Source organism: Ursus arctos, unplaced genomic scaffold (genome assembly GCF_023065955.2).
Source record: "Ursus arctos isolate Adak ecotype North America unplaced genomic scaffold, UrsArc2.0 scaffold_18, whole genome shotgun sequence".
In the NCBI taxonomy this organism is placed as follows: domain Eukaryota; kingdom Metazoa; phylum Chordata; class Mammalia; order Carnivora; family Ursidae; genus Ursus; species Ursus arctos.
In genome coordinates this window covers 26,742,743-26,756,416 of record NW_026622852.1, presented here as the reverse complement: position 1 = coordinate 26,756,416, position 13,674 = coordinate 26,742,743, and the positions used below count along the sequence as shown (strand labels likewise).

The 13,674-nt window shown below is 39.7% G+C and overlaps 1 protein-coding gene across 2 annotated transcripts in view; it reads right to left on the bottom strand.

Moving 5' to 3' along the window:
• Positions 1-13,674, bottom strand: part of MELK (maternal embryonic leucine zipper kinase) — an 83,124-nt gene that overhangs the window by 21,412 nt on the left and 48,038 nt on the right. For both annotated transcript variants that reach the window (XM_026506224.4, XM_057313603.1), the window contains exons 11-12: positions 10,053-10,139; positions 2,562-2,690 (exon numbers count right to left, since the gene is read on the bottom strand). In XM_026506224.4, the coding sequence (XP_026362009.1) occupies positions 2,562-2,690; positions 10,053-10,139 (216 nt within the window). The remainder of the gene's footprint in view (positions 1-2,561; positions 2,691-10,052; positions 10,140-13,674) is intronic.

Below are 13,674 nucleotides of genomic sequence, written 5' to 3'. Positions count from 1 at the left end.
ATTGATTAAATAACATAAATGCCTAAATAATTACATGACCAGGGTCAATGCTCATTAGTTGAAAGAGAAGAGTAAGTATCTTCCCAGATCTTTTCCATTTGAATACTTCATAATTGTTATAAGCAGAGGAATTGAGATTGGGCCAATCCAGATGTAAGAAAATTCAATGGCTTAGGAAAATGTCTCAGGTCTGTTAACTAAGGTGTCATAAATATAAAAATTTAGCCGAAGCTTATTTTAAAAGTTTATTGTAATTTAATATACATAATTTATATATAATCCACTTATAGTACAGACTAAACTAATTCCTTTCTGAAACTACCTTGATCAGAAACAGAGTTCATGGTTTTGTGTCCTCCTGGACCTAAAGGTATTCACTTCAATCTGAGAGTTTAAAGGGGCTGGTAATGTGGGCAGGATGAGTGACAGGACGACTCATAAAGTCCAAAGGTAAAAGATCTGTCTGGATATGGGGTATTCACCAATGCAATAAAACTCTCCAAGAACAGACTAGAAAACCAACCCAGGAATGACATTATCTCACTTCAGAGATTCCTTTACATAACAGCCACTTTTAGTGCTTAGTTAGGTCAAAACATCAACTAGGGAGGGAAGAAGGGACTGGCAGGGTCTGGGAAGAACACAAGCTCCCCTATACCTGCAGCACATGACTGACAAGTGCCAAAAAGAGAGATCTACATGAAGCAGTAAAGGAATTCAGGGGGGTCAGAGGGAGATTCAACACAAGATCAGAAAAGGTGGCTTTTTTTTCTCCCCAACAGAGTTCTGAGACCTAAAGAAATAAAATCACCTCACCTACACAGTCATTTGGGCTATACTGGATTCTGTAAAGAGAACGAACTACCTCTCTCTGAGAGTAACAGAAGTACAATTTCCTACTGCAAGAATAACTTAAATTGCAACCTAAATTAATTGAAGGGAAGACTTATTATATTACAAAGTTCCACACCCAGCCAGCAAAGGATCTGGAAGGCAGAATTTTAGATAACAAAGAATCAGACAGAAGATAGAGACTAATGCGAACTCTTAGGAATGACACGGTGCTTCCAAAAATGTAAAGCTTCTCCGCCATTCTAAATGCTCATGACAAAGAAAAGGAGACAAAGAAGAAAAAAATAGAAGAAAATTATATGGTTACAACAAACTCATACAAGGAATTTGAGTTACATGAGCTATAACTACTGCTCAAAACAAACCTAAACCATCAACATAAATGAGTATCAAAATATTCATTAAAATATCTCATGTCATATAAAGTATATCCTCTTTCAGAAATCTTAGTCCCAACGATGTTTAAAATTTTTATCCACAACCCAATAATATGGTTATCTCTTAAAAGCACTTGCCTATACACGAATTATATAAATTAAGCATTCTAAAAAAGACTGGAAAGACACAAATAAAACCTATACGTGGTAGGTTCATAGATAAATTCTATTTTCCTTGGCTTATCTGTGGCTGAAAATTTTCCTGCAACAATTAGAAATTACTTTTATGAAAAATAGAGGGGAGGAGAGGATTATTTCAATGCCATGTTAACATTTAATTTTTTTTTTTTTAAAGATTTTATTTATTCAACAGAGTTAGAGACAGCCAGCGAGAGAGGGAACACAAGCAGGGGGAGTGGAAGAGGAAGAAGCAGGCTCATAGCGGAGGAGCCCAATGTGGGGCTCGATCCCCTAACGCCGGGATCACACCCTGAGCCGAAGGCAGACACTCAACCGCTGTGCCACCCAGGCGCCCCAACATTTAAATTTTGAGTTCAAGTTCAGAATTCCCATTTTCCAAAAATATTTATTTAACTATTTATTTTTATTTTATTCTTCCCCCCCCCCACCAAAAATATTTATTTATTTATTTATTTATTTATTTTTTAAGATTTTATTTATTTATTCGACAGAGATAGAGACAGCCAGCGAGAGAGGGAACACAAGCAGGGGGAGTGGGAGAGGAAGAAGCAGGCTCATAGCGGAGGAGCCTGATGCGGGGCTCGATCCCACAACGCCGGGACCACACCCTGAGCCGAAGGCAGATGCCCAACCGCTGTGCCACCCAGGCGCCCCTCTCACCAAAATATTTAAATCATAAAATGTCTTGCCTCTGCTTCCTTGACACCAGTGGTGTATCCACTCATGAATGGAGCAGGCACAATGCAAGAGCAGTAGGTGTTTAGGAGCGCATGGGTGGCTCAGTCCGTTAAGCGTATGACACTTGGTTTCAGCTCAGGTAATCATCTCAAGAGTCGTGAGACTGAGCCCTGAGTTGGGCTCCATGCTCAGTGGGGAGTCTGCTTGAAGATTCTCTCCCTCTGCCCCTCCCCCCACACGCACGTGCTCTCTCTCTCTCTAAATATAATAAATTAATTTAAAAAAAGATTCTCTCTCCCCTCTGCCCCCCCTTTAAAAAAAAAGAGCAACAGGTGTTCATACAAAAAGTTCTAACATTTCTCTCCCTCCGCCTGCCACTACCCCTGCTTGGGCTCTCTCTCTGTCAAATAAATAAATAAAATCTTTAAAAAAAAAAAAGGTTCTAACATTTACCTTAATGTTTGTGACTGGGGTATTGGCTAGTCCACAGGAAAAAGAAGGAAGCCTTAAACGAACTGGTTTCCCCCGAGCCTTCTTGGCTAGAAGCAGAAGATAGGTAGCGGTGAGGTGGTCATACTGCCACTGGAAAAAAGAAAATCAAGTTGTTTAGAAGACTGAAGTTGTTTTTAGAAATAATGTTTTATTTTACATTATTTTTTTTCCATTCAGAAAAAAAGCAATCCCCTGTACCAACTCTCTCTCTTTCTCTCACACATAGTTTCGACTCCTCAGAGGGAACCACTTCTAAATACTTTTAGCTATTTCTTCTATGTTTCTATGTTGCTTATACAGCTTTAAATTTTTTTTTCAGCTTCAGATATTATCTACGAATTTCCTAGTGTGGAAAATAAGGATTTAGCTCTACTACAACTCCTTCCTGCCCCATACATTCTTCCTCCTTGCATTCCCCTATTATAATTTTATCACAATTTTTAGTTAAATCGATATTTACACTATCATGATTATGTAAATTAGTATTTACAACTGAGTAGGGATAATGTTCAAAATATTTCATTGGTACCCTGACTTTATGCAATTAGAACAGAGGCTGAGAGGTGAGTAGGGTCCTGGGGCACCCCTGCCATGACAATTATTAACCTTATAATCACTGAGTCTCAAGGAAGACTGGAGGGAGGTGCCCAGGGGACCTAAGGGAGGTAACAGACAATGGGGAGGGCACTCAGAGTAGGAATTCTTCAGTGAGTAGATAAATATTCTAATATCTTAACAACCAGAATGGGATTGCACCTAAACCACGTGGGGTACTACCCTTGCATTTCCTTCTTTTGTATCTTGGTTTTTCCTGAAGTTAAAAATTAAAAAGAGGCAGTTACTTGTCTTACTAATCCAGTTCCACACTCCCCAGCACTCTACACCTCCCCTCAGCACGTCCACATACACAGGCTAATCTGTTCCCTCCTCCATGGCCCTTTTTGGAGACATGCCACCTGATGTCTGCATTCCATGCTCCACTCTGGACTAGCTTCTTTCTCAACCTGCAACTCAACTGTCAGTCTAGGGATTCCCTTCACCTCTATTATTTTTTTTTAATTTTTTAAAGATTTTATTTATTTATTTGACACAGGGAGAGAGAGAGCGTGCACATGAGCAGGGGGAGGGGCAGAGGGAAAAAAGAGAAGCAGGGTCTCTGCCAAGCAGGGAGCCCAATGTGGGGCTTGATCCCAGGACCCTGGGATCATGACCTGAGCTGAAGGTAGACACTTAACCGACTGAACCACCCAGGCACCCCCCTTCACCTCTATTCTACAATGTATCCTCAGTTTCCCAGATCTTAAATATTCCTCTTTCTTGGTTACTTTCTTGTTTTGGTGGAATATATCCTCCAGCAACTTCCTGAGGGTGGATGAATGGGAGGTAAATTTTGTGAGATCCTGCATGTCTGATAAATGACTGCATTCCATCCTCACACTTGATTCTGGGTGGGCTGAGTACAGAATTCTAGGATGACAATACTTTCCATAGTTTCAAAAACATTGTTTCATGGTCTTCTCACTTCTAGTACAGCTACTGAAAAATTCAAAGTCTTTCTGACTCCAAGCTCTTCTTTATGATCTTTTAGGGGCTTTTTTTTCTCCAGAAACTTTTTGGGTATTCTCTTTCCCCCAGTTTTCTGAAATTTCACTTTGTGTAGATCTATTTTCATCCATATTTCCAAACCCTGGCTAAGTCCCTCCATTCTTAAAAACTCAGTTCTACTAACTTAGAAACCATCAGTTCCGGAATATTTCTTCTTGTATTATTTCTTTGATGCTTTCTTCCCTTTTTTCTTCTGTTTTATCTGCCTGCAACTTCTATTATTTGTATGTTGGACCTTCCTCACCCATTCTCTTCTATCTGTGCATCTCTTTGTCCTTAGATTCTACTTTTGAGAGATTTTCCTTTAATTTTACTTTCAATCATTTCTACTAAGCTTTTCATTTCTGTGGTCATATCTTAAATTTTCAAGAGCTATCTCTTGAAATATTCCTTTTTAGCTATCTTATTCCTATTGCAAAAAAAGAAACAGCTTCTCTTAACTCTGAGAATATTAATTACCATTTCTAGCCATTTTCTTCCACTCCTGCATTATCTTTTATTTCTCAGTATCTTTACTTTTCTTTCTTCTCTCCCCCGCCCCATCACAACCCCCACCATTTGTTTTCATCTCTAATTTTCACGTTAGAGGCTTTCCTCAAATGTCTGGTAATCTTTGGCTGCCTGTCTCTATTTAAAAAAGAATTATCTAGCACAGCTAATTCAAGACCATGTAGTTCGAGGCTGCTCATCGCCTTGGGAGCTTCTCTCTATGGTAAACAGACAAGAATCTGAACCCCCAATCATTGGTATAGTAGGTCTTCTCTCTTGGCTTTTCCCTAGAATCGAATCTTCCAACATTTTCCCCACCCCCACTGCAAACAGGATAAAGTCCCAGTTCCAGCATTCTCACAGTTGAATAGGGAAGGTGGTTAGGGATAGTGGTTCACTATGAATATGAAGACTGCATGTGTCCATGCGTCCATTCAGAATGGCTCATCACCCCTACCCAAGCTGCGTATGGTACACGAGTGCCTCTTGTTCAATGTCTCCCATCTCCTGCTGGGGTAAGGGAGAGGTGGCTATCATGCAGCACAAGGTAGAGAAAGGACCTGGGGTCCAACTGCTTCTAGTACAGACTTTCAACCAATCTTCCTGTTTTCCACCCTACTTACTTTCCTAACTTCAGAGGTTCCTAGTACCTCTGATTCCTAAGCCTTTCCAGAGCCCAGGGCTCTAATCAGTTTGCTTATTTTCTTTTCCCACTGCAGGCACTTAGCTTTCAGCTTAAAATGCTATGTCAGATGCCACTTATGTATTTTATAACTCCCCAAATTTTATTGACATTACTTTTTGTTTCCTCTTTTATTCTCAACATCCTTGTGAATTTTTTATTTTTATCGCTTTATTATCATTTTAGTGAGGTTTTAGGGAAGTGTTGGATGTAAACATATCTGTTCAATCCACTGTGTATAACTGAAAGTTTCTAAGTAATGGACTCATAAGACTGGGTGACTCTCTACCCTACAAGAGTGTTAAATCTTAATAATACTGAATAATATTTAATGCATGTATCTCCCCACAAGGCACATGATCCAAAGAGGCCTACTACCAAAAAAGTATAAATAAAAACTGTTTTTATTAATAAATTTTATCAGTTAATATTTTAGTTGACCACTATCATCATGTACGCTTTGAAATCTATATAATAGACCTATCAATCCAGTGGAAAAAGTGTAAAACACTGTGATAAACTATCACAGAATGTTGCTTTTAATCCAGACAGGATGGGTTGGAAGGAAGGACAGAAAAAGTTTCATAGAGAAGGTACTATGGGAACTGGGTAAAAACTATGCAGTCACAATCACTCTCCAGTATGACAGTCCTACTTTTTTGAAAGAGATGCCATAAATTGATTAGAGACAATGGCTTAGAAACAAGTTGCCACTTGCTTATCAACAACAGTATCGCACAATCCAGGCATTGTAAATAATACCTGGACAGTTTTAGATGGAGTCTCCTAAACCTGCCTAGGAGTTTTACAACCCTAAGCCCTCTTTATCTCTAAGCAAAAAGGATCCTTTTAATAACTTTTTTTGCCATAGCCATTGCACATTACTCATTACAATTAGATACACGGGGGAGATGTGTGTTCAATAACGGATGAATCGGCACATTAGTTACGCTTCCAGGTGACGTTAGTCCACAAGTCTAACACAACCCATGTCTCCCTTATCTTTTAAGCAGCTCCCTATTTTGAAAGTCAAATATCTGAAAGTAAAGCAATAGGTTTACCTATCATAAAGAAGGTTCCATTTCTTAAAAAAAAAAAAATTTTTTTTTTTTAAATCCCCAGTTATTGTTCACACAGGCTACATGTTAAAGAACTGCCTGGGCACCTGGGCTGAGGGCAGGCAGTTACCAGTACAGAGTATTTGAGATATTGAGGAATGGCTCACTATCCTTCCCCTGACCTTGGTCATAAGGCCCTCAATCTTTAAACTTCTGCCACCAGAATACAGGGGGATTTGCACTGCAGGGGTGGGGGAAGGGATTGGTCTGAATAGGTTCTCATATGCATGCGTAACCCTCAGTGAAGTCCCCCTACCAGATGACTGGCTGCTCCCACAATTCACAGCCACTCACAGCAGGAAGAACAGGGGGAAAGTAAGGAAAGCAATCAGGCGGAAGGAAGCTCTAGCACCACTACTGGGAGTCTCAAGAGGGCTACGATGAGATAGCTTGAAATCATAACACATATGAAACTGTAACTTCTGCATATAAAAAAGTGTAGAGTGCTCACATATAGGGGCACCTGGGTGGCTCAGTCAGTTAAGTGTCTGACTTTGGCCCAGGTCATGATCTCAGGGTCCTGGGATCCAGCCCTGCATCTGGCCCCGCGTCAGGCTCCGCACTCAGCAGGAGTCTGCTTCTCCCTGTCCCTCTGCCCCTACCCCCACTCATGCTCTTTCTCTCAAATAAATAATTTTTTTTTAAAGTGCTCATGTATAATATATAAATGGGAATTCTAGGAGTTAAATATTTGAGAATAATGTTTCTCTCTCTGCACAAAGATCAGCAGCATCGTACCAGCATAGATCTCACTAAACTGATCTCTCCCTGTCCTGTCTAACTAGCCCCCAAAATAAAGGCAAAGCTCCCAAAGTGCCAGAAAAAGTGTAGCAGACCACAGATGACCTCAAATCTGGGTCCCCTGAGGCTATTTAAACTGGAAAGTACTTAGGACCAATGTGAATTCTCTGAGAACTCCTAAACCAAGATTTCTCAACCTCAACACTACTCACCTTTGGCCTAGATAATTCTTTCTTGTGAAAAGCTGTTCTGTGCATTCTGGGATATTTAGCAGAATCCTGGCCTCTAACCACTAGATTCCATCAGCACATATACACATCCCAGTTGTGACAACCAAAAATGTCCTGAGAGGCAAAGCCACTCCCAGCTGAAAACCACGGACTTAGACCAATGCTTCTCAAGCTTTAATGTACATATGAATCACTTAGGGATTTTACTAAGATGCAGATTTCAATTCAGTAGGTCTGAAGTGGGGCCTAAGAGTCTGCATTTCTGACAAGCACCAAGTAATACTAATGCTGCTGGTCAGAACATACTCTGAATAGCAACGATTTAGAGGAGTACTTCTCAACTCCTGATTTAGAGGAGTACTTCTCAACTCCTGGCTGCATACTACAACCATTTGGGAAGCTTTTAAAAATTCTGATGTTTAGGCCACACAACAAACCAATTAGATCATAATCTCTGGAGGTGGGACCTAGGCATTGGGATTAGTTTCAAGTACCCATGGGACTCTAGTGTTCAGATAAGGTTGACAATCTCTGTATCCTACTCATCCCTAGGACTGCAAAATAAGTATAAACAGGCATTTAAGAATGAGGGAAGAGTACAAAAGAAGAAAAACTATTACTTTCTCCACAACATTCTTGATGTCGCTCATGTCTAGCTTTTAGAATCACTGAGATCTTTAGAGAGATTAACACCAGAAAACAATTTCTATCATGCTTCATTATTTACTTTTTCTGTATCAGAAGTAAACAATTCCTACTTCCATTTCACTTTGTTTGAAAACTGTATGTAAAGATCACATAAAAGATACTATTTAAAGAAATTTTTTTCAATAGTTCTTGAAATTCTAAATTTTTTTCAATAATTCTTGAAACTCCAATGTGGGGCTCAAACTCATGACCTCAAGATCAAGACCTGAGCTGAGGGGCACCTGGGTGGCGCAGTCGTTAAGCGTCTGCCTTCGGCTCGGGGCGTGATCCCGGAGTTCTGGGATCGAGTCCCACATCAGGCTCCGCTGCTGGGAGCCTGCTTCTTCCTCTCCCACTCCCCCTGCTTGTGTTCCCTCTCTCGCTGGCTGTCTCTATCTCTGTCGAATAAATAAAATCTTTAAAAAAAAAAAAAAAGACCTGAGCTGAGAACAAGAGCTGGATGCCCAACCAAGCCATCGAGGTGCCCGACTAAGTATACTACCTTAAAGATTCAGATTTTAAGTCTGTGGATCTCACACCAAACTTTTTCTCAATAAAAGGACAGGATGTCTGGGACTAGCTTTGAAATATCCTACTTAGAAAGGGCAGATGGGAGAGGGTGCTGGGATACAGATAAAACTGGCAAAGTGTCATTAACTGCTGAAACTGGATGATGAGTACATGAAGATCACTGTTAAACCATTCTACTTTTGTAAGGGTTTAAAAACTTGTAAAATAAAAATTTTAAAAGAAATCTTATGCATCTGAAATATGGTCTTCTATTAAAGATTGTCCTAAAGAAAAAGTTGTATTTTTTTTTCTAAAGTTACTTCAATGGAAACTTCAAATTTTCATTATAAAAGACCTTACAACGATTCCCAATTCTTGCCATTCCTTTAAAGACATTATCTGGGGTGTCTGGGTGGTTCAGTTGGTTAAGCATCTGCCTTCAGCTCGGGTCATGATCTTGGGGTCCTGGGATCTAGCCCTGTGTTGAGCTCCCTGCTCAGTGGGGAGTCTGCTTCTCCCTCCCTCTCTGTCTCTCCCCGCCCCCATTCATACTCTCTCTCTCTCTCACAAATAAATCTTTTTTAAAAAATAAAATAAAATAAAAGCATTATTCATGAAAAACTAAATTATCATTCTGTTTTCCAGATACATTCCAGAACCTTTGCTTATTATGTCATTCAAAGAAATCCTTTATATCTCCTCACTGAAAAGAACTGTGGCTTAGCAAAGCTTTGTTAGTTAAAAAAAATTTGCTTACAGCCATTACCCTGCAAAATAGAAAAGAGAAAAAACACAAATCGAAGATGATCAAAGACACAGTACTGAACCAGGAGCAAAGTTAGACACAATCCCTGTCTAGAAGGTTAGATTATACTCAGAGTCAGCTGTGAGTGCCTCCATCTCTAGGAAAAAATCTAGAGATTAAGTATCTGAAAAAGCTAAAAGAATCCAACACAGAAATCATGATAATGATTTCCTGGTATTTGGTTCATAAGTTTAGGGATGATGTGATGCTACAGGGTTGCTTTTAGGTAAGAAGAAAAGTGCTTTGTATTTACTTATTCCTATAGCAGAATCACAGTCCATGTTAGAGAATTTCAAGGAGTAAAATCAGAACTCTGTCAATTCTCTGTGGACTAGTTTCTTCCGTTTCTTCATTTTTTCCCCCACTATAATTTCTTTAATCAATGTCATTTTTAAGAGGATATCCAGCAGATATGAGAAAAGAATTGAGTGAAAATCATACATAAATATAATATGTACGCTGATGATAAAATCATAGGTCTGAAAAATGCTATACTATTTTAATGTATTTTATCAGTACATTTATTATATCAATAAAGAACAATAAAACAAAATATTATTCTCAAATTCATGTTGTATTTCTTACCAATGAAATTAAATCCTCCATTGTTTGCCGATTATTTCTGTGATGTACAGAAAGTTCTGTTACACAATCTTCATCAAGGTGAATAAGCTACAAAAAAATATTATAAACTTCATTAACAAAAAATTACAAATATATTGTTTTCAAATCTTAAAGTTAGCATAATTACTTTGTAAAATCAATACCAGCCTGTAAAAACATGAGTTCGTCAAATTCTTAAGTAGGAAAAAACATTCTCCATAATTTTTGAAGCTATCACCAGGTGACAATAAGCAGTTCAAGAAGAGGAGCTCTTGCCTAGCCCTTCACACCCCATCATCATCTGATTAATTGTTAAAATTATGTTATGTAGCCAAGACACTCTGTCCTCCTTCCCCACTGTAAGACCTGCATGGCATTTTCATCAAGGAACAGTTATCTAGGCACTAACATCAGTAGCTGTACAGCAGGCTGGTAAAGAGTGGCTCAGACTTGTAGCACAGTGCACCTCAAGCTACATTTGGGTTTAGCACCAATCCGAGGAGCCCTCATGATGCTGAGGGTACTAGCAAAGTACAATTTTAAAAAGTGAGATAGCCTCTATACAAGTTTTATTTTGCTTAAGGAGAGTAATTATTCAAGTATTCAGATCCATGCATGAGGGGCCAGAAATAGGTTCTGAGAACCAAATACGAATCATTGAGAACCAAAAGGCGGAAGGGGCCTAGCCTGGACCTGGAACAGGAGTTCAGAAGATGACAGCGGAAGAGACTCATAAGGAATGTAATTTTAAAGTCATCTTTGCCGGGGCGCCTGGGTGGCTCAGTCGTTAAGCGTCTGCCCTCGGCTCAGGGCATAATCCCAGGGTCCTGGGATCGAGCCCCCCGCATTGGGCTCACTGCTCCACTGGGAGCCTGCTTCTTCCTTTCCCACTTCCCCTGCTTCTGTTCCCTTGCTCACTGGCTGTCTCTCTCTGTCAAATAAATAAATAAAATCTTTTAAAAAATTTAAAAAATAATTAAAAAATAAATAAAGTCATCTTTGCCATGATGAATTCTCTTCACAACAACCCCAATAAGTGATCTTTCATGTCTGCCCTAAGTCTTCCTTTCCTGAGAACACAACAGCTGGGATGGCTAGTTCTCCCACCTGTCCCCTTAAGGTCTGTCTGCCTACAATCTCCATTCAGGGTCAGTACAATCTGACAGCTAACAGGCTTTGGAATTAGGAAGACCTTGGTTTGAATTGTGAAATCACTGAATAACTGTATGACCTTGAGTAGGTTATTATACGTCTCGGAGCCTCAGTTCCATCATCAGTAAAACAGAAATAGAACCTGCCTTGCAATACATGTAACATATGTGGAGAGCCTAGTACAACATCTAAACAGAGTAGCCCCTCAAAAAATGGTTAACTCTTTTTATTAACAGTCATAATTTTACTTCTTCCTGGGTGTAAGAGCTTTTCAGGAATTTGAATATTCCTATTATAGACAATCTATCCTCTCCAAGTTTTCTCTTTTCCAGTTCCTTTAACCACCATTTCAATGACTACCGCCCCTTACCATTCTGGCCTTTTCTTTAGATCACACACTCTAGGTTGTCACTGGTCCTCAGTGTGAAGTGTTCAGAACCAAACATAATATGCCGGGAGAGGTCTGCCCCACAAAACAGAGCAATATCATGAATCTCTCCTTGTTCTGGACACCATATTTGTAATAATAGATTGAAGAGAAAGTCATGCTGCCATCATGAAAATAGAGGAACACTAGAAACAACAACCTGCATCACTGGCTGGTATGAGCACAACCTCAAGGGTTACGGAGAATGTGGAGACCACAGAGGCTTATACTAATGGTACTGTATAAAAGTCCAAAATGCTAAGATAAGTTTTCACTGTGTTGCTTTGACCTTAGCAGTTCCCCCTACTGTAGATTCCCTCTTTAGGAAGGTCCCAACCCCAGAAGCTCAGACACTTTACCACCAGTTGGGCATCTTCTTTGACACCAGTTGATAACCACTGCTCAAGTGAGAAGATTTCTGGGGTTCCCTCTATAATCTTAATGTTACTCTCCTAAAAACAGGGGCACTTGGGTGGCTCAGTCGGTTAAGTGTCCAACTCTTGATTTAGGTTCAGGTCATGATCTCAGGGTCACGAGATTGAGCCCCGCATCAGGCTCCGCACTTGTAGAGCCTGCTTAAGATTCTCACTCTCCCTCTCCCGCTGCCCTTTCCCCTGACCTGCTCTCTCTTGCTCTCTCTCACACAAAAAAAGTAACTCTCCTAAAAACAAACCAAAAAAAGCCCTTTCTCTCTCTCCCTAGCCTTCTGCTTTGTACCTTTACCACAAGGTGTGTGTGGGAAAGGAGGGAAGGGTAGGAAAACGATGCTGGCTTCTTTGCTAGACTCCTGAACTGGAGACGATAAAGAGTGGGGTGGACAAGACACCAAAGTCTGAAATGTATGGCTTATCTCAAGCTGAGTTTTCCAAATAGACTCAATACTTCAAGTACAGAGGTCCCAGACTTATAACGGTTCAACTTACAATATTTCAACTTTACCACGGTGCAAAAGTGATACACATTCAGTAAAAATCATATTACAAATCTTGAATTTTGATCTTTTCCCAGGCTAACGATATAAAGTATAATACTCTCCTGTGATGCTGGGCAGGGCAACAAGCTGCAGCTCCCAGTCAGTCACGTGATCATGAGAATAAAGAGCCAATACACTTAAAATCATTCTGTACCCATACGATCATTCTGTTTTTCACTTTCAGGACAATAATCAAGAAGTTACATGAGATATTCAATACTTTATTATAAAATAGGCTTTGTGTGAGATGATTTTGCCCAACTGTAGGCTCATGTAAGTGTTCTGAGCATGCTTAAGGGAGGCCAGGCTAAGCTATGCCGTTCAGCAGGTAAGATGTATTAAATGCATTTTTTACTTACAATATTTTCAACTTACGATGGGTTTATCGGGATGTAACCCCTTAAGTCAAAGAAGATCTATATTCTGAATTCTCAGCCACACATACTCAAGTTAAATAAGTACAAAAATGAATACCAAAAGCTAGCCAATTACTTTGGATTATCCGTGCCTACGACATTTCCTGTTCAGTAGGGCAGAAAATAGAAATGAATATAACTTCTATTTGATACAATACTCGGGTACTAGAGCTATGTGTGAAAATGATAGAAGGAGATCATGCATAGAGTTATAGAATAGCACCTATACATTAAATATCCAAGTAAATCTGAATTATTTTATAATTCACTCTTGAAGAAACAGAAAATTGAGGGGAGAAAAGCAAATACTTTGAAAAGCAACAATCACTGCTTATATTCCTGTATATTACTCATTTGATCCCCAAAGCAGTACTGTAAGGCAGGCAAGACAGATGAATGACATAACATGTAAAGGCATTCTATAAATGGCAAAACATAACCCAAACATACGTAAAAGAGGTTGACATCAGAATACCCACATCGGAAGTGAGAAAACGAAGACTCGGAAAAGTTCCTGCAATGTGCCCAAGACTGGCATTTTTCGTTCCTAGCCCAGAGTTTGTTCTACCAAACCACAACGCCACCTCTGACAACCCTGCTCCATTAGCTGTTGTAACAGACCAGACAAGCAATCCT